Consider the following 27,052-nt stretch of genomic DNA (forward strand, 5'->3'; position numbering starts at 1 on the left):
CGTGCTCTCTGGGATAGGAAATCCTGGATACAATTCTGATAGATTAACAATCCTAGTTTTGCCACGCAATGAACGACGGCGCGAAGCAGAACCACCAGCAGAAGATGGCCCTGTAATATACTGAGTCAAAAGAAACTTCACATTCTTTCTTCCCGGCACTATAAAGAACAAAGAGATGGTAAGATGGTTAAATTGTTATTATTTCATTGCTGAGATCTGTGTGATGTACTCGATACACTGACAGTGCCATAATCAGTTCCATTAGGCTACACCGCCGTTCCAAAACATGGGTATACAGAATGTCAAGTCACAAGAATAAAAATGCGAAATTTCTCAGTTCAATATCGTGTATGGCCGCCCCGCTCATTCACCACTGCCAAACACCGTCTCCTCATCGACTGCCTGATGCTTGTGAACACGTGGTTGGGGATTCTGCGCCATTGCTCTTGCAAGGCAGCGCCAAGTTCCTGCAAATTCTGAGGTTGGTTCCTAAGACCACGAAGCCTTCTCCCAAGTGCATCCCAAACGTGCTCTATTGGATTAAGGTCAGGGGACCTCGATGGCCAGTCCATGACGTTGATTCCAGCGTTTTGAAGGAAATTTCGTGTCAACATCGCGGTATGCGGCCGAGCATTATCATGCTGGAACTGTAGACCTGGGCCATGAGCCGCCATGAAAGGAACGAGTTCAGGGGTGAGCACCTGGTCGCGGTAAGCAGCAGCTGTGAGGTTTCCACGGATGACCAGAAGTCGGGAACGGTTGTTCCCACAGAAAGCACCCACACCATGCAACTTCCGCCCCCGAATCTGTCGACTTCCTGTACACAACATTGGGCATACCGTTCACGACGTCGTCTCCAGACTCTATGCCTGCCGTCCGCGAATCTGAGGGTAAACCTGGATTCATCGCTAAAGACGACTCGATTCCAGTCTCTCTGGGTCCATCGGAGGTGACGTTGGGCCCACAGCAGACGTTGACGTTGATGAAACGGCGTCAATATTGGCCCACGATATGGACGTCGAGAATGGAGATTGGCAGCCCGCAACCGATTTCGAATGGTCTGTAGGGACAGTCGACCTCTAAACATCTCAGCCCTGGTTCATGTAGCCGGCAGAAATCTGTCACGTAGGTGACGTAGGACGATTGACGGTCTTCTGCTCGTGACGTCACACGTGGACGACCCGACCTTGGGCGATCAGAAGTGGTGCCAGTTTGTTGTAGACGACCTCGCAAGTCATACACAGTACGACGGCTGCATCCCATTGCTCTTGCGACGTCAATAACTGATCTTCCCGCTTGCAACATGCCAACGGCACGTTCACGTTGCACATTTGACAATCGTGGCATTTCAAGTACCGTTAGAACTGTGGTTTAAAAGTGTTTTTCAATTCTTGAGGCCAATGCAAACACGTGCATATGAAGAAAACTTCGATGCGAAGATCACGTGATCGACTGCACGTGCAAAACCTGATTTGGCACTAACGTCATTTGCACGACGAATGGATGGGTTTGAGTGGGTTTTGCTAACGTTTTTCTAGAGTCGAAAGATAGGGATCCCATTTCGGATACATAGATGTATCATCAGAGAAAAATTATTCATTATTTTTCAAATTACATTTTGTGAAGTTTCTTTTTTGACTCAGTATATTCTCTATGCTATGACAGATTGATTGTTTGACACGTGTCATCGGTTCCCAATTGCGTAGATCGATGCTCATGCTGTTTATCACTGGATTGTCTGGTCCAGACTCGATTATTTACAGACCGCCGCCATATAGCTGGAATATTGCTGAGTGCGGCGTAAAACTAAAACTCACTCACTCACAGATTGATTAATATGAAAGAATAGGGATTTCTTTAACTTCTTTTGAGAAGTATACATTTCATAATTTTATTAAACCAAGATCAAGTTTATCTACAGATGTATTTTAAAAAATAATATTTTGTCTGAGTATCGCACATATTTGTAACCGATACTCATCAGCTTGCACGACATTCTTCCTCCCGCGTTTAATTGACAGACCGGTGTATATAACCAATTCTACAGCTTTAACGAGAGTAATTTATGACGTTCCGTGGGGCGCGAAACCCTAAACTGGTGCTGGCAATGTCAACTAATGTCAACCGATTGTCAAGGAGCCGTTAACGACCCTGAACCTACACAGACAGCGGAACAGACCTGACGATAACCGCATCTCACTACAGTAAAAGGGGATTTCAAGACGGTTTCAACGAGCTAAAAGCCTACTTGTAAAACATGACCCTGTAACGCGCACCGACAACCGCGTGCTTGGAACTGGCAATGTTTGTGGAATTGTTGGGAAATTCGGTCGTAGACACGTGGAAATTATAAACACTGGATATATGTGGTTTTAAACCTGTTCTTTTAAAATTTCCAGATGTGAAAGAAATATTTCCTGGGTAGTTTTCCACGAGAGTAAGTTTTTACCAACCGCAGCAAGCTCGCAGAGCCAAGCACTTGTGAAAATGCTTGTGTATAACCGTTACCGTTCTTCTTAGAGACGGTGGAATCGCTGAGAACATAGAATTAGGCTAACGCTTAGTCCCTCAATATATAGAATTTTGACAGTAACAAATGCACCCATTTAAATTGAAAAGGAGCCCCAGTGAGTTAGGAGTTTGAGGGAAATCTAGACTTGCTTCATTTACAGCTATATCATTGCAGAGAGGGCTAGGCAGTAGAGAAAATACTGTGGTTCAGGGACTGTGATGCATACTATCGTAAAATATTCTGATATCGTTCGATAATTCCAAATTATTTATTTTACATGTAATTGCAACGGAGATTGTTTTGGACAAACTCTGAGAATTGCTCATGACCCGGTAATATTAACTGTACACGGTTACCTCCCTTAGTCGACCAGGATCTGCTGTAGTTGTTCATATTCCAAATTGGGTCTGATTATGAACCCTGATCTGCTGCACCATGTTACCGCAGTCTGTTGTCTTTCCTTTTGGCAAGCATTAAACAAAACATGAGAAAAAATACCAGTTATGCCATAAGAATTTGGTTGTATATTCGATGCCGATTTTATCATGATTGATTTTCAATTTTAAAAAATCTTACGTCAGCGAAAGTATTTTTCTTTAAAATGGACTGTATTTGGGCTAAGTCAGCGGTGTCAAAACCTACTTCAACATGACTTTATTTTCTAAAACATAATTCAATCTAAAACTTTTTAAAATATAGAAGTCGCATATTAACTGCTAATAGAATATTTTCTTTGAAAACCAATAAATAGATCCAAATGTGCAAAAGGTGAGGAAGTGAGTCACGTCAGAATGTGACCTAATGAGAGGTCATCGAGTTATTCAATCAAATCGTTATAATCTCAGGTCAAGTCGTTACGACACAGGTCAACGCGATACGACACTCGTGTGACGTACGAGATTAGTATGCAACTACCCATACGTTGACCACGTGGGAAATAAAACCTGAGATTCTAACGATTTGATTGGATAACCGATGACCTCTCAATTAGGTCACATTCTGACGTAACCATTTTTCATTCATAACAAACACGTGAATTCATTCATTCTACAACTTAAATGCATTGTGGGAATGTAAACATTGCGAACGTTGCCGTGTCGCTGTGTAATTGTGAGTCGAACTGAGACATTATATCCGTCGAAAAACATAAACGCAATGTTTCCACCAGTGATGTTAGCCGAATGAAGCAACTGCAAACCAAGAAACGGGGTGCTACGGAGTAGTTTACTGTAGGAGGCTGTACGAGGCGATGACAACTGACATGCATCGTGACGTCGGTTACCAAGGCAGTGACGTCATTAGAGTGACGTCATACAAATATTGTACTACAGTGCAAAACTCTTCAGCAACCTCTTTATGAAACCGGTTTCGGTTTGAAAACCAAAATATTAACAAAAAATACGCTATTTTGTCAATTTAATGCATGTAAGACGTGGGTAATAAATAAAATACCACCCCATTCGGTCTCAGTTACATACGAATTATATCGAAACTCGTGATCTTCCTATGATATCTGATCTCGCTTTCGCCTCGGTCAGATACCATAGGAAGGACACCTGTTCTGTATAATTCCGTATGTAATGAGACCTCGTGTAGTATTCTCTATATACGTTCTCAACTAATAAAACGTTGATTCGTGTCAGCGGTCGTGGGAGCGTGTTCGGCAGGGGTCTGTGTAGACTGTGTCGTCCCTGAATATATATGATTTTGATAGTAAAAAATAACCTCATTTAAACTGAGAAGGAGACAGAGTGAGATGGGAAATTCAGAACGTGAGGGAATCTGGACTTGTTTCATTTAGGACCTTAGCATTGCAGACAGGGTTGTGTGGGAGGGACAATTAATAATGCGGTTCGGTGGCTTTCAGACAGACTAGCAGAGGTATTATGCTGGTTGCATGGAACTCTTGGCAGGGCTAGACAGTAGGTAAAAAATAATGTGGTTCGGGGACTGTGAGACACACTAGGTTCTGTGAAACAAGCAGTTTCCGACACTTGAGATGCAAGGGTAGAGACGGCTACCATCACTAAAAGTCTCTTTGCCTTCATATTTACAGAGAAATAGCTGGTTTGCTCATAAATCCTAATCTGAGAACGTTCGTGGAAGTTATTCTTTATCAGCATAAGGTTCAAGGACTGAGAATTTCATATATTCTCCGCCGTATTTGAAAATTTGGGAACTCATGCTTTGATTCTTGGTTTAGCAGAAAAGCATATGTCAAATATTTACAGATTACAAATTTAAAGCAGATTTTCTATGAATAAATGCAAAATAGACATACATTGACAGGTTCTGTAATTCAATAGTATGTTCATTTGTTAATTTGTTTCATTTGTTAAATATTTCTTTCTAAGGTTTTCATAGGCGGGGCAGATAAAAAGAAAATGGTATTCGTCTTCTACAGCATTAACGTTCGGTTTGTATTACAAGGGGGTAAGCGCAGTAGTTGGAACAGGGAAACACATGCACGTGCGGTACGTGATGAGCGTTAACTTAGACTAACGTGGAAAGCAACCCGTCTTGTTCTCGGGGTTGCATTTATTGTGCATTCCCTCTTGTAATACAAACCAATAATAGCGATTTGAAACTGTGATCGTTTGTTAAACAACTTTTATTCTAAGTTGAATAAAATTCTAAGATTTAAATGTTCAATTGGCAAGGTAAAATTATGAGGATTCACAATCTTAATTTCAGTTCATTTGATTTACTTTTTTGTTTAAAGTAAAATTCATCGGTACGTTTTCACTGCAGACTATAACTGCGCAGATCGGAGATCATGCTATTGATCGCTAGATTGTCTGGTCCAGACTCGATTATTTACAGACCGCAGCCATATAGCTGGAATATTGCTGAGTGCGGCGTTAAACATCAACAACCAATCATCTTGGGAGTCTGAAAGACAAGAAATTTACGAGCTGGAAACATGGAGCGTTAGCGAGAACAGATTCCATTGGCCTTAAAAGGCAAAATAATGGTAAAAATACTTTGAACCATTGGGTGATAATATCAAACACCGGGTGTTCACCAAAGGGATACGAAACCAAGAACAAATAGGTTTCAAAGCAAGACCAAATGTTATTCGGATTTGTATGCATGCGGTGTCTTATCTTTAAATCGTGACAATCCACATTTATGGACTTAAACTTTAGCTAGAGATAGGGACGTACATGCGAGGAAATTAAGGATACATCGTTTATATCGAGTTACGCTCACGATGTTTCTTGATATATGTGTGCCTCTTGCAGACTCATTCGTAACTACTCGTGTCATTCCGGCAAGCCGGATGGCGTCGAGTCTTCTTGTAGGTCACAGAAAGAGGCGAGTAGTTACGAATGTTGCAGACTTTGTTTCGTATGCATATGTCGATACTTGTCATTTGATATGTCAGGGCAAATCAACTCCTTCGTGACAAGAGCGTTGGATAAGCCTCCAAAGACGTCACGTTACCAAATAATTCATGAAGATAACTTTTAGCTGACTAGTCATGGAGGGCGCATGCGTAACAGGAAGTGCCGGGAGGCTTTGTGGCAGGGGTCACGTATAAGAGCCCTCTGGCGGCAGAATGTAGATACTCTCATTACTGGAGTATTTATACAGGTGGGTAATCTATCCAGATAACAAGGGACAGGTGATGAAATGTGACTTCAAATTGTTTACCGAGTAATGTCACATCGGAGGTGGTGGGTGTCCCAGAACTTCAATGCCAGCGACATGGGTTACATTCTTCCTTTTGTAATCCAAACCCACGCACGCACGCAAACACGCACACGCACTCTCCAGCCTAGTCTGTCTCACAGTCCCTGAACCACATTATTTTCCCTACTGCCAAGCCCTCTCTGCAGTGCTAAAGCCCTAAATGAAGCAAGTCTAGATTTCCTCAGGTTCTGAATCTCTGGTCTTTCTTGGGCTCCTTTTCAATATAAATGGGCTTGTTTGTTACTATCAAAATTATATATATTCAGAGACTAAGCCTTAGTCTATCTCCAGTCCATCAGCGTGGGAAGTTGAAGTATCCAAACTCTGTCTCTGTCTACAAACTTGGTTTGTGTGTGTGTGCGTGCGTGCGTGCAAGCGTGTGTGTTCGTGTGTCGTTTGTTTGTTGTTGTTGGTTGTTTTGGGGGGGGGCTGGTTTTAAATGTTGATGTACGTTCCTTACTCCTCACACCATTCACTTCTTAAAGTACCGGGGGCGTTGAGGTAGCCTTGTGGTTAAAGCGTTCTCTCGTTACACCGAACGGATTCGAGTCAAGACATGAGTACAATGTGTGAAGCCCCTTCTGGGGCTCCCCGCCGTGATATTGCTGGAATATTGCTATAAGCGGCGTAAAACTAAACTCATTCACTCTTAAAGTGTCGAGTGAAGATTAATCAAACAAAAATATACAAAAACGAATACAAGCCATTGTAAATTCTGGGATTTTGTGAAAGAACGGATCAAATTTTTTGCTGGAACCAACAACACTTTCCATACATACAGAATGATTTCAGTGTGTAAACCTGGGACAATGATATTCTTATCCAGTATTTCATTGAACAAAGGATATTTTAACCTCCTGATCCCCGAATATCATATGGTCGGCCCTTTAGTTTATATAAACATTTGTCTTAAAAAATGGTATTAAAACGTTAACAATACAACATCAATTTCACATAGTGCTTACATTTTACACAAGGTGACAGGTGCAATGTACAGTATTCTTGAAACCCTATTCAAAGTACCGTGGCTATGAGCATGACTACAGATACAATCTACCCGTTGTTAGTTGTCATGAAGCATGAAATTTAATTGTTATTTAAGCACGAGCGGAGTATTGATTTAAGAACTGTTAAAAGCGGTTCATTCACAAGGTGTGAAAGCTCATGCTGAGGCCATCACGTATCCTGAATGTTTCAAATGTCCCAGATTCCAGTATCTGCATTGTGGATGAGGAAACAGGGCTGGCGCACATACCAAACTGGGATCCTGCCTCGCTCACGCCACCAACACTTCCGGTACTACACGTGTGTTTACGTAACGGCGATACAGAAGGACTGGGCTAGCTACTGAGCAACGACCTTTCCCAACACGACCTGCTCCAAGATCTCGGACAGCACTGACAGCACTGGCAAATATCCAAAACCAGTTTTATACAAATGACTATCACGTGACAAAACAACCATACGGCAGTTATCAGTATTATGATGACAGATCAAAGTGTATACCTATTTTTTTTTTAAATATCTGAAGTAATAAAAATTATATTTTTGCAAAATGTGTGTCATCTTACAGGAACTATATGCGGAGGGATCTGGTGTGACGTGGCGTACATGCATGCAATATCACTACTCCATTGCAGTGCGAGGTATAAAACAGTCGGCGAAATATGCCAAGTGAACCGACCCATCCACTTATGCCTGTCAAACAGTAGACGGTTTTGTGACGTCACCTTACGTCTACGGATGGTAGCACGTGTCTAGACAACAGACTATCTTATCACTATCAGGCGGGCTTCGGATCCCGAAAAATGCCTCCGTCACTGCCAGACGAAGACCATTGAAGCTAGCGTGATATACGATAGTAACAATGGAGTGTAATTTAAAACCCTGGTTGTAAGGAGCGTGTCTGGAGAGAGGAATCCACAGCTGCTCTGTTCTAGACCGGAACAGTTTAATGACGTCACAATGTTCCACCTGTACCTGCGAGGTGTTCTATGTTCAGCTTTTCTATAGATGATTATATTCAGGCAAATATAGACACGGTATTTCAGGGTGCACGACATGCTGACCCCAACATTACGTGAGGTTATCCAAATACCTGGCACAGACTGGCTTGTTGTAGCCACAGCTATGGAAGAGTGTTAGTTAAGGCCTCGTGTTAAGTGTAAATATATACCTGCGATGATTTGTGAACGATAGAGTTATGGGTAAGCTTAGAACAGCACAGTAGACTACGTTTAAAACGAATAAACGGATATAACGAACAAACGGCAGCGTTCAAAATACCGGCCTGCCCGACCGCCCGGGGACGGGTTACTTTCAACACGGACTGCCAGATTCTCAAATTCACCTGCCCGACGGTCGGGTTGAAATTAAGACATGTATATGAAGATATTCATCATATTTCAGGATAATAAATCATTATTAATTCACTCACATAAAAATAATGATGAATTCCAATTGGATGATAAATTACGTCGCTTGTCAAACTTAAATTATTTGCGGGCAGGTAAGTTTTGGTCAGGGCTGGCAAGTTTTATACCCTGCTGACGGATATAACGAAATCGGTTTTTTTGTCCTGGGCACTTGCTGTACGTTAGGCGATGATTTGTGAACGATTAGTGTTATGGGTAAGCTCAGAACAGTACAATAAACTACGTTTATAACAACCATATTGGATATAACGAACTAACGGGTGTAACGAACTGGGTTGTGTTTTTTTGTTTGGCCACTTGCTGTACGTTAGGCGATGATTTGTGACGACAGAGTTATGGCTACGGTTTGAGTGAGTGAGTGAGTGAGTTTAGTTTTACGCCGCACTCAGCAATATTCCAGCTATGTGGCGGCTGTTTGTAAATAATCGAGTCTGGACAAGACAATCCGGTGATAAACAGCATGAGCATCGATCTGAGCAATTGGGGAACCGATGACATGTGTCAGCCTCTTACGAACCGATGACATGTGTCAACCTAGTCAGCGAGCCTGACCACCCGATCCCGTTGACAGCCAACTAAACCAACATGCCATGATATAACTGGACTACTGTTCAAATCGGATCAAACCCAACTCACTCACTCACTCACACCCACTCCACGGCTCAAGATATATTTCATCAAGACAAACCAGTGTTTTATGGCATGTATGCCCCTTGAAATCAGGACACTGACAGGTCAGATATTCGAACCATCCAATCCACAGTTTAGTAGGCTGTTAAGACTGTTTACTTGGGGTGCTCGGGAGCTACTCTGTTCAGGGATCACTACATGGGACATGACAATACGCAGAATTCGTGAGCACGAAATGACAGGTTAAGCTATATACCCCATGGCAGCTGTTAGTAGTTGTAAATTATATGTACCAAGCCAGACAGAAATGCACAATGGTCAATAGCAACTGACCTCAACTCTCCATGAGATGCTACATGCATCAGTACCCTCGTCAGTCAAGTCAAGACTTAAGTATTCAACAAGCTGGGCAACTGGACAACCTCAAATGCCCATCAAGATACGAGCTTCATGTATTATTGTAACACTGGCAGATGTATTTTCGTAACATAAATAAACTGAGGTACAAAAGAAAGTACACACCCGGGACTTTTGGATTACTTTCCAAAAAGCGACGAAAATGTTTTGAAAAGAGTTTTTATAGTGATATAAAAGTCACAGACTTTCCTAATATACTCATGCCAATAATGGTTTGTCCCCAAAACACACCCCCACCCAACCCCTCTCAATTAAATAAATTGAAGGGGTGACAACCGATATTGGCATGAGTATATGTTGCCCAAACACCACAGATATCGTGCCCAATTGCAAAGTTGCCAGTCAAAATCACATACTTTTCAAATAATCCCAAAACACCAGGTGTGTACTTTCTTTTGTACGTCAGTTTATATAAGAGTTCATATTAGTAATAGAAGCCTTAGACGAGACAACAGCCTGGCACTACAATACGGAACCACACGATGATAGTAATTCAGATACTATCATTCTTATTTTCATCGTTGATTAGACATATTTTCGCTCCATGACGTGACGTCAGAAACCGTGTATGAATACAACGTTGAGTGAACCGTCCCGTTTATCATATAGTGCCTAATGATTTGCAGTAAAAGATGTTTGTCTCCAGAATCCCCTGAGGATATACGTTCAACAAGTTATTGCGCAAGCAGACATTGTAACGTGTATGGTGTTTAACAGTAGTTCCTGTCACGTGAGAATTTTGCACACATATGGGACCGTGTGTTTTCGCAATGTCTTCCCCTGTTCGGAAGGACGGACGGGGTACATTAATTACCTTCTTGGTTGGTTGATTAACGCGGGGTCTTCAGTTACGATTGAGTGAGTAAGGTTTAGCGTAGTTTGCCAAACAGACACTGAAACCAATATACCCAATACAGCCCTTGCAAGTTTCTGAAAATAAAGAAAGTCTCTGTTCGCCTTTTTATTACATTTTATGAATATGATGTAGGAACTGGAATTTTTTAGAAAACTTTCGTTTCAGAGGCTAGTCCAGGTCTAGTACACCCTGATCCCAGTTTTTTTTTGTGTTACAAGCCACAGTGGTCTAATATAGAACACTTTTTTATGGATAACAACTTCTTTATTTCGTGAGTGCGACGTTTCGATACAGATTCTTGTACCGTTGTCAATCACTGTGGTCTAGGTTCATCTTGGGGTTTTGACTTTCCCCTCTCGGGTGGACAAACGGGTACGGGTGTGGTGCTGACAAAACTAGAAACAGTATCAGGGTTAACCGAGATTTGAACACAGATTTATAGGTTTCTGCATGTCGGAGGGACATAAGTCACTGAAAAGCGGCTCCTTCGACGTCTAGACTGCCCAGTGCCAACTCCGTCTCTCCGGCATTAACATGACTACTACAATTCCAAGACAAGACTAACACCACAATGCCAACGAGAGACAAGGATTCCATTCCCGACTGCGGTAACATTTCTGACAAGCATTTCTTTGGTTCCATTTCGATCTATAGCTGTCGTAATGCTCGATGAAAATCTGAAAATGGACAAGCAGCAGAACACCAACATCATTAGCACGGCTCATATGCATCTCAGGAATATTGGAAACTCCGCAACTATCTGAGTGCTGATGCTATTTCAAAACTTGTCCTATCTCTGGTCATGTCCCGAGTAGATTACTGCAACAGCCTCCTCAACAACGTCAACCAAGATCAGCTACGTCGCCTTCAAGCCCTCCAAAACACTACTGCAAGAATCATTACAAAGTCTAAAGTCTTCGATCACATTACTCTGGCTTTACACTGGCTACCAATCACCACAAGAATTGACTACAAAACTATTGCAATGACGTACAAGTGTCTCAACGGAATGGCCCCCTGACTACCTCGCAGAGTTACTACTCACAAAACCAAATGCTAGTGACAGTGCCAACCATCAAAACCAACTTTGGCAAAAGGTCGTTCGCTTTCAATGCAGCAATGAAGTTTAATGCGCAACCGCTTGAACTCAAAACCAGCGAGTCACCAACTTCTTTTAAGACTGGCCTCAAAACATTTCTTTTCAAGTGTCAATTTCCAACTTAAGCGAACAGAGCATTTACTAGTGAATGATGCGCTATATAAATGCAATTATTATTATTTTAATGATATACAAATAGCATGGAATTCGGTCTATTCATAAATCAACATGTAGCATAATGGTTAAAGACCCGGGTTCGATTCCCCACCTGGCTACAACTTGGAAAACCCATTTTTTCTGGTATCCCCGCTGTGGTGTTGCTGGAATAATGCTAAAAGCGGCGTAAAACTATACTCATTCACCCATGCTGTGCCCAACACTCAATTAAATGATGATATAATGATAAAAAGATGTGTCTACTTGTTGTTGGTTGTTGTTTGACTCCTCAATCGTGGTTTTATCAATTCTGTTACGGAGGTAAAAAATCGAATCTGGATCTAACAATCCAGTGATTGAGGTAATGAACATTAATCTACAATTGGTGGATTGCGTATCCTGGTACAGCAAAGCGTGGGCACTTCTCGATTTATCAACAAGCGCCTGTCTGGTTCAAAATCCGTTATAGATAATGACATGTTGTTACATTTCAGACAGGGGCGTTACATATATACTGAGAGAAACAAATACAGGAACACAGGAAAATTCAAGTGTTCCTTTAATATTTTCAAGATTTCATCACCAGCTTTGAATAGTGCCGTGGGAGGAAATCTGAGAATAGAGAATGGAACACTGTCATGAAGTGATGTTCCCTTATTTGTTTCCCTCAGTATATCTTCCACTCATTGTAACTTTCAACAACCAACACCGCAAATCAGAAAGTATGCCTTGTTGTTTCAGTTGCAACGTGCCTGCATACTGCACCGGAGTCGACCATTCGACTTAACATACCTCTCAGAGCAAGACGTGCTTCTCCTCTTCCTGGCGTTGCTTCACCGGCTGTCGTGTTGACTAATCGAGGAAATAATTACGGCTAACACAACTATGCTTAGTCGTAACTCTCAATTACTTAGAGGATGTGACTTTCGAAAAGACGTGACCTTAAAAAAAAGCCCGACGCACCTGCGTTGTTTCTTAAAACTTTTGTGGCTGGGTTGGTATGTAAGGTTAGAGAAACAAAACGTTTGTGAAAAAAGTCGCCCAGGTCGTTGCTCTGTTTGCGAATCAAAAGCTCAGGCTCTTGTGTGGGATGAATGCCTTTATGACCTCAAGGATTAGGAGGTACTTGGCGTTTCCCCATCAACCGTAAATGATGGGACTCGGTTCACAAGGCGTTCATAGTTGTACGCCATTCATAAGCCTGTGAACAACGTACAATAAACCACGGTTTTAAGAAACTCAAAGAGACCACTAATTTTAGTTCGTTATAGTGAGTGAGTGAGTTTTCAGTATTACGCCGCTTTTAGCAATATTCCAGCAATATCACGGCAGCGGACACCAGAAATGGGCTTCACACATTGTACCCATGTGGGGAATTGAACCCGAGTCTTCAGCGTGACGAGCGAACGCTTTAACCACTCGGTTACCCCACCGCCCCTTAGTTCGTTATAACCGTAGTTCGTCACTGAAGTATGTTAAAACATAGAGCAAGTGGTCGGGACAAAAGGGGTACCCGCAGTTCGTTAAAAGCGTGTTCGTTACAAACGTAGAGTACTCTGGTTACGATAGGTCGTAATGTTACACTTCGTGGATGAAGATCCAGGGCCCATCTCACAAAGCTATCGTATCATAAAACTGTCGTAAGTCTGTGTTACAGTATAGGAGGTACGACAGTCGTAGCGCTACGATAGCTTTGTGAAAGGGGGGCCTGGGCCCGACTCACAAAGCGACCTTAGTGCTACGACAGTTGTCAGTATACGTTAACGTTACGATCATCTTAGCAGTATAGCGTTAAGTTCGCTTTGTGGAACGGGCGCCTGGTCCACACGTTTGTTGCTTTTCAGTGGTAAAAATCTCGCCCTCCATGTTACACACAAAATGGATTTAAAAGCTCTGCAAATTACATAAATCCAGGGCCGTGTTCGTAAATCACATACTTTAACATCGGCTTACGATAGTCGTAGTGCTGAGATGGCTTTGAGTAACTGGGCACTGTTTCACAGAGCGATCGTAGCGCGTGTAGTGTCGTAGCTCCCATGCTTTAACATAGAGTTACGACAGTCTTACAGCTAAGATGGTTTTGTGAAGCTCACTTAGCGCTAAGATAGTCGTAAGTGCCATACATTAACATTAACTTACGACTGTCTTAGCTCTAAGAGAGCTTCGAAAATCTAGCCCCAGGGCCTTAATAATCCAGTATTCGTACCTACAATAGGTGGCTGTTTTGCTGAATCAGAAACTTTGGCTGCTCTAACCTCAAGTGGGTGCACGGACACGGAAATAATTATTATGCTGAAAACGCAGGCTATTTTGAGAAGTGGTTGTGAAGTAATTGTATGAATCGGATTCGTAAGTACACAACTGGCGGACTCAATTACCTTTCGAGGGAGACAGCTCGGCAAACTAACAGGCCTTGCAATCTCGTTCAGGTTGGTAGCCCAGTGGTTAAAGTGTTCGTTACACGAAAGGGCTCGGTTCGATTGACAGCTGTAACGCCTTGACGAGAACCAGTGATTAAAAGTATGAGCGACAAGCCAAGACGAAACGATATCGGCCAACCCAACCAACCTCAATCCCATAAAGGAGGCTCATTGGCAGCGTGACGAGCCAACGCTGTACCTGCATATAAACTTCGACATGAGAACAACGATATCGGCCTCATTGGCAACGTGTGCCTGCATATAAACTTCGACATGAGAACAACTCTTCAAGCTTCGAATAGGGATTTCCCGACTGACTATGCGCCTATAAAGCCTATGCGCTATGCCATTCTAACATCTTTCCCGTAATGATAACCCAAATATGTTCAAAGATATACAAAGAACGTGCTTGCGGGTGTGTGCGTGCGTGCGTGTGTGAAATTCCCTGAAAAAGAAACCTACAAGAAACTTGGCCTTATCATTCATTATGATGCTATGGTTAAAACTGAGGTTCCTAAACATTTTTAGAGCAATATAATTTAGTCTTGGTATTTCCAAGCATGAAATGCGATTTCTACCAAGTCATGCTTTCAAAATAGAAGCCAATTTTCAGGAAGGGCCATTTTTTTCCTTGTAGAATCCCTAGCATATAGAAAAAACACTAGAGATATAATAGACTAACTAATTTACTAGGAAAGGTATTCTTGAGATGGCCCCTCGACATGATCCAATTACACTCGGGTGTAGTAATGGTAACTGACAATCAAGCTCTCACAAATTCTGTATTTAGCAATTTCCTATCCAAATGGCAAATTGGACTAAACTAACATGCGGCAAATAGGTCAAACAGACCTAGTTCCGAGCAGAACGTGCTCTGGACTGGGCCAAAGGTGTTTGGGTACCTTGGGTTAATCCGGTTTGTGATGAGGCGACATTCATACGATCCTAACAGGTGTTCAAACTGTGTTAGATAGACAGTTGATCGTGCATGATTGTACAGTGGTAGTGGGAAGTAATGCAGACGACATCGTTGTTACGGATTCTAGAGCCCAAAAATTCAGCTCGTTTCATAAGGGCGGACACATTGGTCCAAAAAACACCGACTCAGGGCTAGGTGGAGACGATTCAGATTTCTGTTAGAGACAGAATATTTTTAAGTCATTGTTCCAAATTAATTGTTTTCTGTTCGAGGAACAGAAAAATAGTTTTAAAAGACATTCTCGCATGGTGACAATCACTGGATTTTCTGGTCCAGAGTCATTTGTTTACAAACATCGTACAGCTGTAAAACTGATGAAACAAACACATTCTCATGATGTAGTCAGAATTGTACAGTCGACTCTGCTTTTAGAAGAGATTTCTTATGGATGTTGCAATGGTTTTGTCGCTTCTATTTTATAATTATTTCTAATAACCTGAAGCAAAATGCTTTTCTTGTACTTAATAAACTTTTTTTGACGAACATCAAATGGTCTGTTTATAAAAGGTTTCAATCCGGGGTTTCTGCGATAAGAATCCACTTATAATTCATGACGTTCCTTGTGATTAATGGGGATGACATTTCGCAAGCACACATTATACACGTGTGTGGTGGCAGTGTTTAGAACACAAGTACCTTAACATTTACACTAGGGAGTGACTGGAAGTAAAAGTACTGAAGCAAATAGCTATTTTGTTCATAGGGCTAATAACGTTTTGTGCAAGCGTGCCGGGTTGTTATTACTTTGTATATGTGCCGGAAAACAATAGGTTTTATTACCTCACTAACGCATGACGTACATCCGGTTGAAACCCCAGTGGATTCCAGGACGGAAACGCTGCCAAAAATCGTTTCCTTGTCGTTGGGGTTGACCGAAGATGGCTGAACGGATTCGATAATCAGACACGACTTCGTTGATTGCGTGTCAACGAACATTCGGCGTGGAACGGTGCACTTAACAGGTTAATAACTAATTCGTGAAAACAGGCTCTCTTCGGAGAGCGTTGATATTGCTCAGTGCTGCCACGAACCACAAACGTTCGTCTTTTCACATTTCCCACATTCTTCAAGTTCTAGATACCAACCGGTTTAATTTCGGGAGTCACTTAGGGCATTATAGACCCGTGTGATTGATCCTTTAACTTCAAATTTGAAACTTGCTGACTAGCTCGTTAGACCTCAGATTTTCAAATCTTAAACCTTTGAAAACCGAGGCTTCGTTGTCTGAAGATTATATTGGAAGTTAACTGAAGAATTCGCCCAGGGTGTGTGCATAAATGGCGAATCTTTTGTCCAAACCCCTTGGACATTGCCGGGGTCACCTGTCTTTCGGTGACCACAATACTTTGACTACTGTCTGTCCATTTTGAAGTATTAAAGTTCAAAGTGTTGTGATACCATAACTTAGTGCACCCCTGGAGACGGCCGGTGAGAATTCGCCCCCGGCAGGCAATGCTGGTGTGGTTGAACATCTGCCTGAATCCACGGTTGGAATGGTTGCCAAGCAGCCTGTGGTTGTCCCAGAATATGGCAAAAAGGATCGGGTGGGCAGACCTACTGACTCTCGATAGTTGGTCACCATGACCTTGGACGTTGACAAACAATATATCCATCATTGGTTTGTCTGGTCCAGACTCTTAACTTCTTCGAGAGGCATTTTAGAAGTTGTATAGGTGAAGGAAAAACAAGTTCTATGGATAGTCAACGTCAACTTCTTTATTGCAATGAGTGCGACCTTTCGGTGTATGTACTAACCGCTGTTATCAAGCAAGTGATCACTTGCTTCTAACGTTGTTAGTACCTACACGGAAACGTCGCACTCATTGCAATAAAGAAGTTGACTATCCATAGAACTTGGTTTTCCTCAAGACTCAATTACTTATACATTAAACCTCTTCCGTAGCTGGAATATTGCTCATTGTGACCGTAAACTACTAATGAAATACTGTGGTTCGAAACACTTCATGAAAGCACCACTTTCATAGCGCCAAAAATCTTATTTCAGCTTCTGTCTCTTTGTTAATGATCACTGCTCCAACGAGGTAGTAAGGTAGCATTGTGGTACAAGCGGTTGCATGTTATGCCGAAGACTCAGGCTCGATCCTCCCATATGGGTACAATGTGTGAAGCCCATTTCTGATGTCCCCCACCGTGATATTACTATTGCTTAAAGCGTTGTAAAACTGAATCTCACTCACTCACTAACAGTAATGAAACAAGTAAACACAGGACAATTGTTAATGATCTTATTCTCATATTTTAATCCTTTAAATAATAAAAGGAACAGCAACCTTTCATGGGCCATATAAACACTGCTATGATAACAGCAAACAACTTGTACAGATTTGTAAATGAAAAGATCTACAATAAAGTTTATCGGTACAGTGCATGCACTGGATGACTGGACCAGGTGAATGATCATTGTGATCAGTCCATGAGTTGATAACAAGTCAATGCCAAGCATAAAACACAGAAGACATCTGATAAAACACAAGTAGTTCACTAACAGATCAATGGTATTTGACACTGTGATAAGGCAATGGTAAAGTGATGAACAAATGGATAAAATCTGAATAGAGATGAATGAAAAAGCACTGTAAACGACAACAATACGACAATGACAAGCCCTGATGAATTGATAAACAGATGCCGAGATGAAATGCTCTTACTGTACAAAAAAACAGCTGTCAATATTACCACCAGCAAAGTCTTTGATGTGGAAAATGCTTCTTTTAATGGCAGTGAAGAAGCCAAGCCCACTGTATAAAACCACCAGATACTGTCTTCGTAACTATATATCACACACTCTCTCTCCTCACTCGTCTCAACAACCCTCTCTCTCGGTCTCTTTCATTCATTATGACTGGCATAAAAAGTGTACACATTATGTCAACATGTTCGCCTACATCCTCGTTGGCCTACTAATCCTCAGAGCTGGAATCCCCTGACAAGGGGTTGGGCTCCCCGCTGACACTGCAGCGATGAACAATTGCCTTTTCGTATGCTTTCTGGACAGCTTTTCTAACATTTGGCTTCTTGTTCTCGGTCAGCTTGGCTTTGTCCAGGTTGGAGTCGACTCCTAATGGCTCAAGCTTACCACGGGTCAGCCATTGCCTGGAAAGAAAATAGCAAGTGAGTATTGTTTCAGTCAACTTTTACCAATATTCCAGCAATACTGGTATAGGCTACACTGGAAATAGGCATCAGGTTGTACTCTGAGGGAACCACTTATCCTCATTTCTATATAAATCAACCTCAACGACACAAAATAACCAAGTATTTTCTTTGAGAGGCATTTAGGCAGAATGGAAAGATAACAATACACGGATGAACAACTTTTAATATTGCAGAGAGTGACGTTTCAGTGCAGGTTTTATCACTTGCTTGATAACAGTGTTAGAACCTACACCGAACCTCACTCTCATTAAATTAAAGAAATGGTCCATCCATAAAAATAATCCCTCCTAACCAGGTATTTGTTGCATTAAACTTGTCCGGTAGTATTCCTGTGATCTTACAATTTTTTTCCAAAACATCTAAAACTCATTTCATACGATCATGCTGAGTAATGATATAAAAGAAACGGATGCCTGCCTGACACAAGGTTTTATTCTGAACAAGTGCCATCTTTTCAAATACTTTTATTCACCACTACTGAACTGATTCCCACTAGGAAGTGATTGGCAAAACTCTCTTAGTCTCTAGCCCACAGCAGGAATCTCTAGGAGTGTATGCATAATCCCCGGGGAGCATAGAATGCACGCCGATTTGTGAATGTCATGCATTTGGCCCTGTGTGGCTTTGAGTTTTATGTTTCATCAGATTTTTTGTTAAATACACATAATACTTATTAATCCGTTACAATTTCTAGTTCTTTAAATCAAGAAATAAAAAAGGGTGATCTTACTGCACTTTACAGATGAAGCATTCAAAACCGGTGACTAACATGTTGAAAATGTAACAAATGCTTGGTATGCAATTAAGCTTAGAAATGTAAGTAAAAACTGTTGATACGGCCATGAAAATCTTTGATGGAAGATAAAAGAAGCATTTGCACTTGCTGCTTCATAATGACTTAATATAGAACACCATCACTGAATCAAAAACAGTGTATGCTGTCAGTTTGTAACAAGTCAGGTTTGTCAACAAGATAACCACCAGTCAATCCTGTTTGAAAGAAAACTGGAGGTTCACCGAAGAACCGGTCCCAAACTCTTCCAGTTATTTCTTTCAGTCAGTACTTGTATGACTGCCAAATAGAAATCAAGGTCAACTCACCATGTGCGCTTCGTGTCAAAGAAGAGAACCAGGTACACTGTTTCATCATAGCATTTCTGCAGGTTGAGAACATCCTCAGGAGGGACTGGGATGGGGACACCATTATGGAAATAGCCAGTCTTTGGCATCTTGGGATTTATTATCTGGTAAAGAAAAGGGAGGATTGAGCTATAACAAACAGATTACACATGAAGCCATATGATGGCGTTTTTAACCATCATAAAAAAAAAGTTTCATGAAAGATGTTCAGACAAGCCAACCCCTTTCTACAGACTGTATATTCTGGTCCTCAAAATTCAGCTTATCTAAGGTCATATACCGTAGGTCTTTAAGTATGGTTTTATGCTCTTCCTAGGAATACTCAGGGGTGGAAATAACCCATTGCCTGACGCCCGAGTCCAGTGTTTTTTTCTGTCAGGCAAGCAAATTTGTATATCACACTGTACCGGTGTCCAGTTGACTTTCCAATGTTAATTATGTTCTTTATGTAAAAAAACAGCTGGTAGAGTGGAAAAATTATCAGGGCAAATGATTTTACATGTGCCACTGTACCTGAGTACACTAGCAATTTTAAAGTTATTTCCACCCCTGATACTCTGGCAATGACAGCAAGATAAACTTTGAGATAAACTTGACTCAACAAAACTTGGCAGCAAGATCAAATGGGGTACATTTTTGTTTCAACAGGGAAATATTTTTTAATATTGTAACCGACTTACAAGTTCGGCAGCTAGTATTAAGTGATTAAGAGTTAGGTTTAATGCTGCTCTTCTTGTTTTACCAGTGTTCCAGTTTTACCAGACACCATTGGTCTAATGTGGGGATCAAACCCAGCCCTTTGGCAGCACTTGTGAACACATTATCCACAAGGCTACCACACCTCTCTTTGATAGTGTTGAAAAGAAGAGAACATACACAGACTTCACTACCACCAGCACCAAACTACTAACCACTAAAGCACCAACAATACACAACAGTGAGCATTGTGTTATTTCTGCTGGCCATGGTAAGAATACCAAATCAGTTTAGATGATGACTGTTTCAACATGTGAAATCAAACCCAAAATTCCTTCATGACAAACTGATACATAACCACTAGTCTACTCCATCATGAACGTCCATCAACATTAAAGAGTGAGGTGAGGTGAAATTGGGTTTTACGTCGTGCTTGAGAATATTTCGCTCATATGACGACGTGCATGCATGTGTATGTGTATGTGTGGCTGCTTGGACTAGCCCAGACTGAAGCTGGTTTTATAGTGATAGCCCCCTGAGATACCATGCCGCAGTGAAGCAGGAATACCCCACTCAGACACATTATACTGACTCCGAGCCGACCAGTCCTTCTTGTACCCATTAATGCCGAACGCCAGGCAGGGACCAACAAGTGTCATACTTTAACGTCTTTTGGTATGATGCGGTCGGGGATCGAACCCGCGACCTTCTGCTCTCCGGGCGGACGCTCTAACCACTACACCACGGAGGCGGTCATTAAAGAGTACATTCATTGCTGAAAGAGCAACTGGTTTTCTCTGTCCTGGACATATTGCCAATAAGCTGAGCACAGCAAGTAATTACAGAGCCATGTTTTGTGGTTGCTAGCAAAGAGTATATGTTCAGAAATATATTTCAAACAACGGAATCTAATTAACCAAATTGTCTGGTAGACCGGAAAGACTTTAACACACATACCTGCAAAATACATGCAGAAAATGAAACGAGACAAAAATACCTCAAGATGTGGAACAGGAATGAAAAACAAGTTCCTCATCATTTAACAATACAGAGGGCATCAAAATACATTACATTATGGAGCATAAGGAAAACAGGGGACACGGCAGGTCACAGGGTACAGACTCAACAGTAGACCAAGGGCTTGTAATGGAGAACTTGTTTGTGAGTGTAACACACAGCTCTGAACTAAAGACATGGCTTGTTTATAACCATCCTGACACATACTCAAGTAAAGAAACCACCAACTAACAAAAGTTATGCCAAAAATGTCAGATCACATTACCAGATGTAGTGCAAGCAGGAAACGTAAACAGCCATACTGTGTAATTGCAAAGTAGAGATTATCACCAAATCTCTAATTGTCCCTCTGGGTGGCACTTGTGTTATCTGCAAATCATCTGATCTAATGCAGATTATTGTCTATTTTAGTACCTCAAGTAATTTCAACAAGCAGTCTTACAGGGGGCACAAGCCATTGCTGTACCAGCACTCAAAGTCAATGGTGAACCCAGTGCTAAAATCAGACAAAGTGGCTTTGACCAGGCCCTTTTGACTTGTGTTCTAGCAAGGTGTTTATAATCTGCCAAGTGAGATCAAAGGGAGTATAGGTGATACAAGTAGTTAGTTTAGAGGTCAGACTAGCTTGGTTGTAGAATGAGGTGATGCTGGTGTTTGGGGAAGCCATGCTGTTTACAACCTAGGACAGGGTATACTACAAATGTTCACAGAATATAGTCAGGAATATTTCAAAGATTCTTAAAAATGTGTTTCGGTATTTGTTGATGTTTAGAATTTACATCAACATTATCAGCCGACAATGAAAATAATTGTAATTCTATTCTAAACCATGAATAATCACTGAAATTTTGAATTTGAAGTTGTAAGACTGACTGAGTGAAAATTAAATTCATCAGTCTCATTGCATCCAATCAAATTTGGTCCAAGTAAGGTAGCCAAGTGGTTGATACTGTGAACATATATTACATGACAAGCCAATCTTTGAGTGATAGGTTTTACATAGCTCTTCGAAACTAGGAGTCCAGGGGACTCAGGGCATACTTTTTTGAGAGTCCATGTCCAAAATTGGGAGTCAATCAATTTGCATGAAATCAATGATAATGGATGCTTCCCATTTGATAATGATTATGTTATGATATGTGTTACTTTCAATGTCATTAGAATAATGACTGTAAATAAAATGTTTACACATTAATATGGGATGTCATTACAAACTCAGAAAGTTCTTTCCCAGAAAAAAAATATACTGTGTCCACAAGGACTCACAGGAATTTAGTTTGGGGGTACTTCACCAAATTTCTGCGTCCAATACACAGGAATCTTGCGTCCCGTAACACCCTGAGTGAGTGAGTGAATATGGTTTTAGGCCACTTTTAGCAATATTCCAGCAATATCATGGTGAGGGACACCAGAAATGAGCTTCACACATTATACCCAATCATTGATGGATACCAGGGTCCTATTGTAGCTGATAATCAATGCTATATGTTGAATGTTCAAGTAGATATTTTATAGACTATTTTCCAAATACATAATCACATATTACACCTAAACTAGTTCAAGACCTCATAAATGCTGGAGTTTCTCCTTCACTCAAAGCAAATTTACAAGAGTAGGAAATCATTTGGAATAACCCCAGGAAGTGTCCTGTGTCATTCCACTCAACATACTTGAGACCTAAGCTGGTGGATAAAGGCTCATAACAGATGGCTGCCCCAGACATAACATGACCCTGCGGACAGCCCTGGAAACAATGACATGTTACGCAAGTGAATTTAGTTTACAGAAGAATGTTGACAGAACTCACCAGTGCAGGGTACCAGGGATATCCGCGACACTTGGCCCACACCAGGTCAAGGGGCTCCAGGGCAATCACATCATCAGATTCAAAGCTGGGACTTCGTCTGGGGCGAGCTGTGGGAGAAGAAACTCACGGTCAGGCATGTTGTCAGATGATGAACATTCCATTGCTGTCACTATCTGTAGTCTCTGTAGATTTAGATTCAGCAGCAACGACTGCATCTTAGGGATGTAGATAGCTTTCTTTTTTCCATTATCAGATCATGTATGTATGCATTTTTACCCTTCCTTGTTTTAAGTTTGTCTATATCTGTGCATGACTTCACCAAGTCTACACTGTTCCCCTGTTACTGTTTATACTTAGAATGGGGCATGCCCAATATTCCTCTCCTTGCCTGGAATGTGACATCACCCTCACCCCAACATTGTTCTCAATATTCCCATGTAACATTATAACATAGAGTCTTACACTTCACTTAATTTTCACCAGAATTTAAGCCACATTAACATTCAGAAATATTTATATAAATGGTTATAAAAGAAATATCTAAATGTTTATGATTTATTTTATGTGTAGTTTTTGAAATATGAAGTTTTATCAACCAGTACTTTTAATCTTCATTTTTATACCAATTTGTCTTCTTTTGGCAGTTAAAACACACCTACAATCAATAGAATTGTATTAAATGATATTATTAAAACTGAAATTTACTGATCACAATTTTATTGAAAATTATGGTTTCCGTTTATCTTTGTTCAAAACTTCAAATATTTTCACCCAACAAAACACTAACATTAACACTCAAGGAATCCAACAATCAAACAGAACGATAACACAAGGAATCTCTTCACTCAAAGTCACAAGCAACCGATGCTTGGGTAATCTGACGGTTATCTTGATCCCAGAAAGGTCATCCATGTAGGTTATTCTTGGAGATCAGTCAATCAGGACATTGTCTGAAGTTTTATTCAACAGATTTGTCTGATTGTGTGTAATAAGAAAGGCCGACACATCCACCATCAATATTATCAGAAGTCTTATCATACACCTCACAGTATCTTCAATATCATCTCCTGTGAAGATCTAGGCCAACTTGCACTGAACAATCTTAGTGCTAAGATGATAGCTAATCACATTCTTCAATACTGACTTACAACTATCGTAGTGCTCTGGTTGCTTTGTGGAACAGGGTTCTGTTTCACAACCGATCTTAGCGCTATGACCGTCAGAACTCTTATGTTAAAGTATAGGAGATACGAGAGTCATAGCGCAACGATTGCTTTGTGAAGCGCGGCCCTGGGTTCCAGGTACACTTCCACAAAGTGATCTTAGTGCCAAAATGGTTTTAACTCCATATTTTAACATAAGTTTACCGAAGTCACATCACTAAGATCTCTCTAATAAACAAGCTCTGATCAATCATGGTAACAGACAATGAACATAACTGAAAACATAACATTTAAAGTCTAGAAGACTAGAAACATGAATATTCTAGGAACATCCGGACAAGAGAAAAGCTTTCTTCATTTTTCCACTCCTAATGTTATCTGTGGATAATTGCAGTTCTCAAATTAGCGTAACTTATGTCTGACAGACAGTGCTTAATGGTGGCCTATACTTTTCACCTTGTCTGGTAGTACACTTCATTACACTGATAACAGAAAAGGTCTTCTCACTACAGCTGTAGATAGCGAGAGAAAGATGGAGTTGTCAAACTTGCTATTTTTGCTAGTAAAGCTATTCATTAGTAGCAGCTGGCCACATTAATTGTAAACAGTGTTCCTAGTAGCGTTGGCATTGGTGTAATCTCTACATGAAACCATGATCGTAATCTTCAGAAGATTTGATAAATTGACTAATCTGTCAGTTTGTTTAAATTCCGTGTTTTCAGGAATCAGCAGTAATTAGGCACCATTAGCCTAGTAGAGACTCCTTGTTCCAGGTATTTTCAACCCTGAGTACATAATGTGTATGAAAACTTGAGAACCGTTTACACCACTCAAAGACGCAAAAATGTAACCCAAATCTATGTTAGTTGCAAATAAAAATAAATTCCTTGAATGAACAAATTCACAAAAATATTTAATGAACTTTAACAAAATAACCCAAACTTCAACATTTTACCACAGCTGGTGACAAAACCTGAGGTTGTGTGACTGGTGCAGTTTGCCCTCCCAAGCAGTCGCCCATCTGCCAGAAGAGCTAGCAAAGCCTGACAGTTCTCCGAGAGAGGCTGGACATTTTGCCTTTCCAGCAGGAGATCCTGTTCTCCCAGAACTCAGCTCGTCACCATCAGAGCTCTCAATGATGTCTTCGTGTACAGCTGATACAATGCAACCTTCGACTGCCATTGCTCCCATACAGTCTTTGAATACAGCATCAGTGTCACTTTGATTAATCTCCCTGGCAGAATTACAGTTCTTGTCCCGACTACGTAGCATTGAGGAGTAGCCTGCTCCCTTGCTTCCAGCCCTGGTTCGTGTCATGACAGGAATGTTTCCATGACACTGTTCTCTCTGTGAAGAACCCTGATGTGTGTATACCTCAAAGAGGTCTGACCCAGTAAAGTCAACACTGGTTACCAGTAGCGTCTTGTGTGTGGCCCTAGTGTGTACTTGTGTACCTCCTACAGAGCTGGAACATTGATTCTGGGACTCTCTACATCTCTTTCCTGTACTTTTGGTCTCACGTTTATTACCACCCGATTCTCTTCCACATTCTGCCTCTCTAAATCGTTTGCTCGAACTTCTGGTCTCAAGTTTATGACCACCAAGTTCTCTTTCATACTTTCCCTCTCCACATCTTTTACTTGCAGGTCTGTTTTCAAGTTTATTACCACCTGATTCTCTTATATACTGGACCAACTTAATTTCTTTGACTTGATTACTTGTACGTTCTTCTGATGTGTAGTTTAAGTCAAACCGTACAGACTTCCTTTTATTCAAGGCTGAGTTTATAACTGTGCTTTTATAAACCTGTTGATCATAGGATCGGTTCCTTGTTCTTCTGATAAAAAGATCCTCCTCTGTGAGATCCGAGCCTAATTTAATGCTTTCTTTTTTCTTTCTCTTGGCTGTTAAGACAGGTAAGGTATTCAGTTAAGCACATCAAACACCTGACTAATATAAGAACAGGTGTAAGTCTAAAATATCAATACTAAGACTTGATGTCACTTATAATGATCAAAATCATAAATATATCTGACCTCAGCAGCTGAAGTAGCCAAGCAACTTGCTTTAAGGTCATACCAAACTATTTCCAATACCAGTTTAGTTTTACGACCATCATTAAACAAAATTTTAATTCATAACATATTACAAAAAAGTTTTCCAGAGATAACAGACTAATGATGCTAACATACCAAACCTCTTATTAAATCAACTACATCAAAGATCAAGATAATTTTGCAAATAATTATGGATAAAACATCAAAAGATACTTTGAAATAAGTTTTGAAGTTGGTTTCGGTTTTAAAAAGCATTTTGCTAATCAGTATTTTTGTATTGATAGATAAAGTGTAACTTATGTCACATAAAAAATTGTGGCTTCACCCTAAATTACAGACAAGGCATCTCCGAAAGAAATAGAAATACTTTCAGAAGTATCAAGGCCCAACTGAGATGTGGTATCAAAATTTACTTGATAACAGATAAGTATCTATACCGAAATGTCGTTATTGTACAATTTAGAAGTTGATCATCCATAAAGACTGTAATTCTCAAAATTTGCACATAAATTTCTTTGGTCAAAATTTCTAAAATCTTTCTTTTATTATCTATAACTTTTGAACTTTAAACCACAGGTGTGAGTATATTTACACTGCTTTGGCATTATTCCAACAATATCATTTTGGGATATCAAACTGGGGTCATTCTCAAGACAAGCAAACACTTTTACCACTAGAATACCTCACTGTCCATATGTGAGCGAGTTTAGTTTTACGCCTCACTCAGCAATATTCCAGCTATATGGCGGCGGTCTGTAAATAATCGAGTCTGGACCAGACAACAATCCAGTGATC

The 27,052-nt window shown here is 40.8% G+C and overlaps 1 protein-coding gene across 5 annotated transcripts in view; it reads right to left on the bottom strand.

Moving 5' to 3' along the window:
• Window positions 1-17,437: 17,437 nt before the first annotated feature.
• Window positions 17,438-27,052, bottom strand: part of LOC124289722 (bromodomain-containing protein 1-like) — a 38,687-nt gene continuing 29,072 nt past the window's right edge. For 2 of the 5 annotated variants that reach the window (XM_046726354.1, XM_046726352.1), the window contains 3 exons: window positions 23,038-23,144; window positions 19,479-19,621; window positions 17,438-18,314 (listed from right to left, as the gene is read on the bottom strand). In XM_046726354.1, coding sequence (XP_046582310.1) covers window positions 18,122-18,314; window positions 19,479-19,621; window positions 23,038-23,144 — 443 coding nt within the window. In that variant the 3' untranslated portion in view covers window positions 17,438-18,121. Of the gene's footprint in view, window positions 18,315-19,478; window positions 19,622-23,037; window positions 23,145-25,155; window positions 26,105-27,052 lie in introns of those variants that run through there. The other 3 variants (XR_006901740.1, XR_006901738.1, XR_006901739.1) reach the window with 2 other exon arrangements.

This window comes from Haliotis rubra, unplaced genomic scaffold (assembly GCF_003918875.1).
Source record: "Haliotis rubra isolate DU_JTF1 unplaced genomic scaffold, ASM391887v1 Scf448, whole genome shotgun sequence".
NCBI lineage: Eukaryota > Metazoa > Mollusca > Gastropoda > Lepetellida > Haliotidae > Haliotis > Haliotis rubra.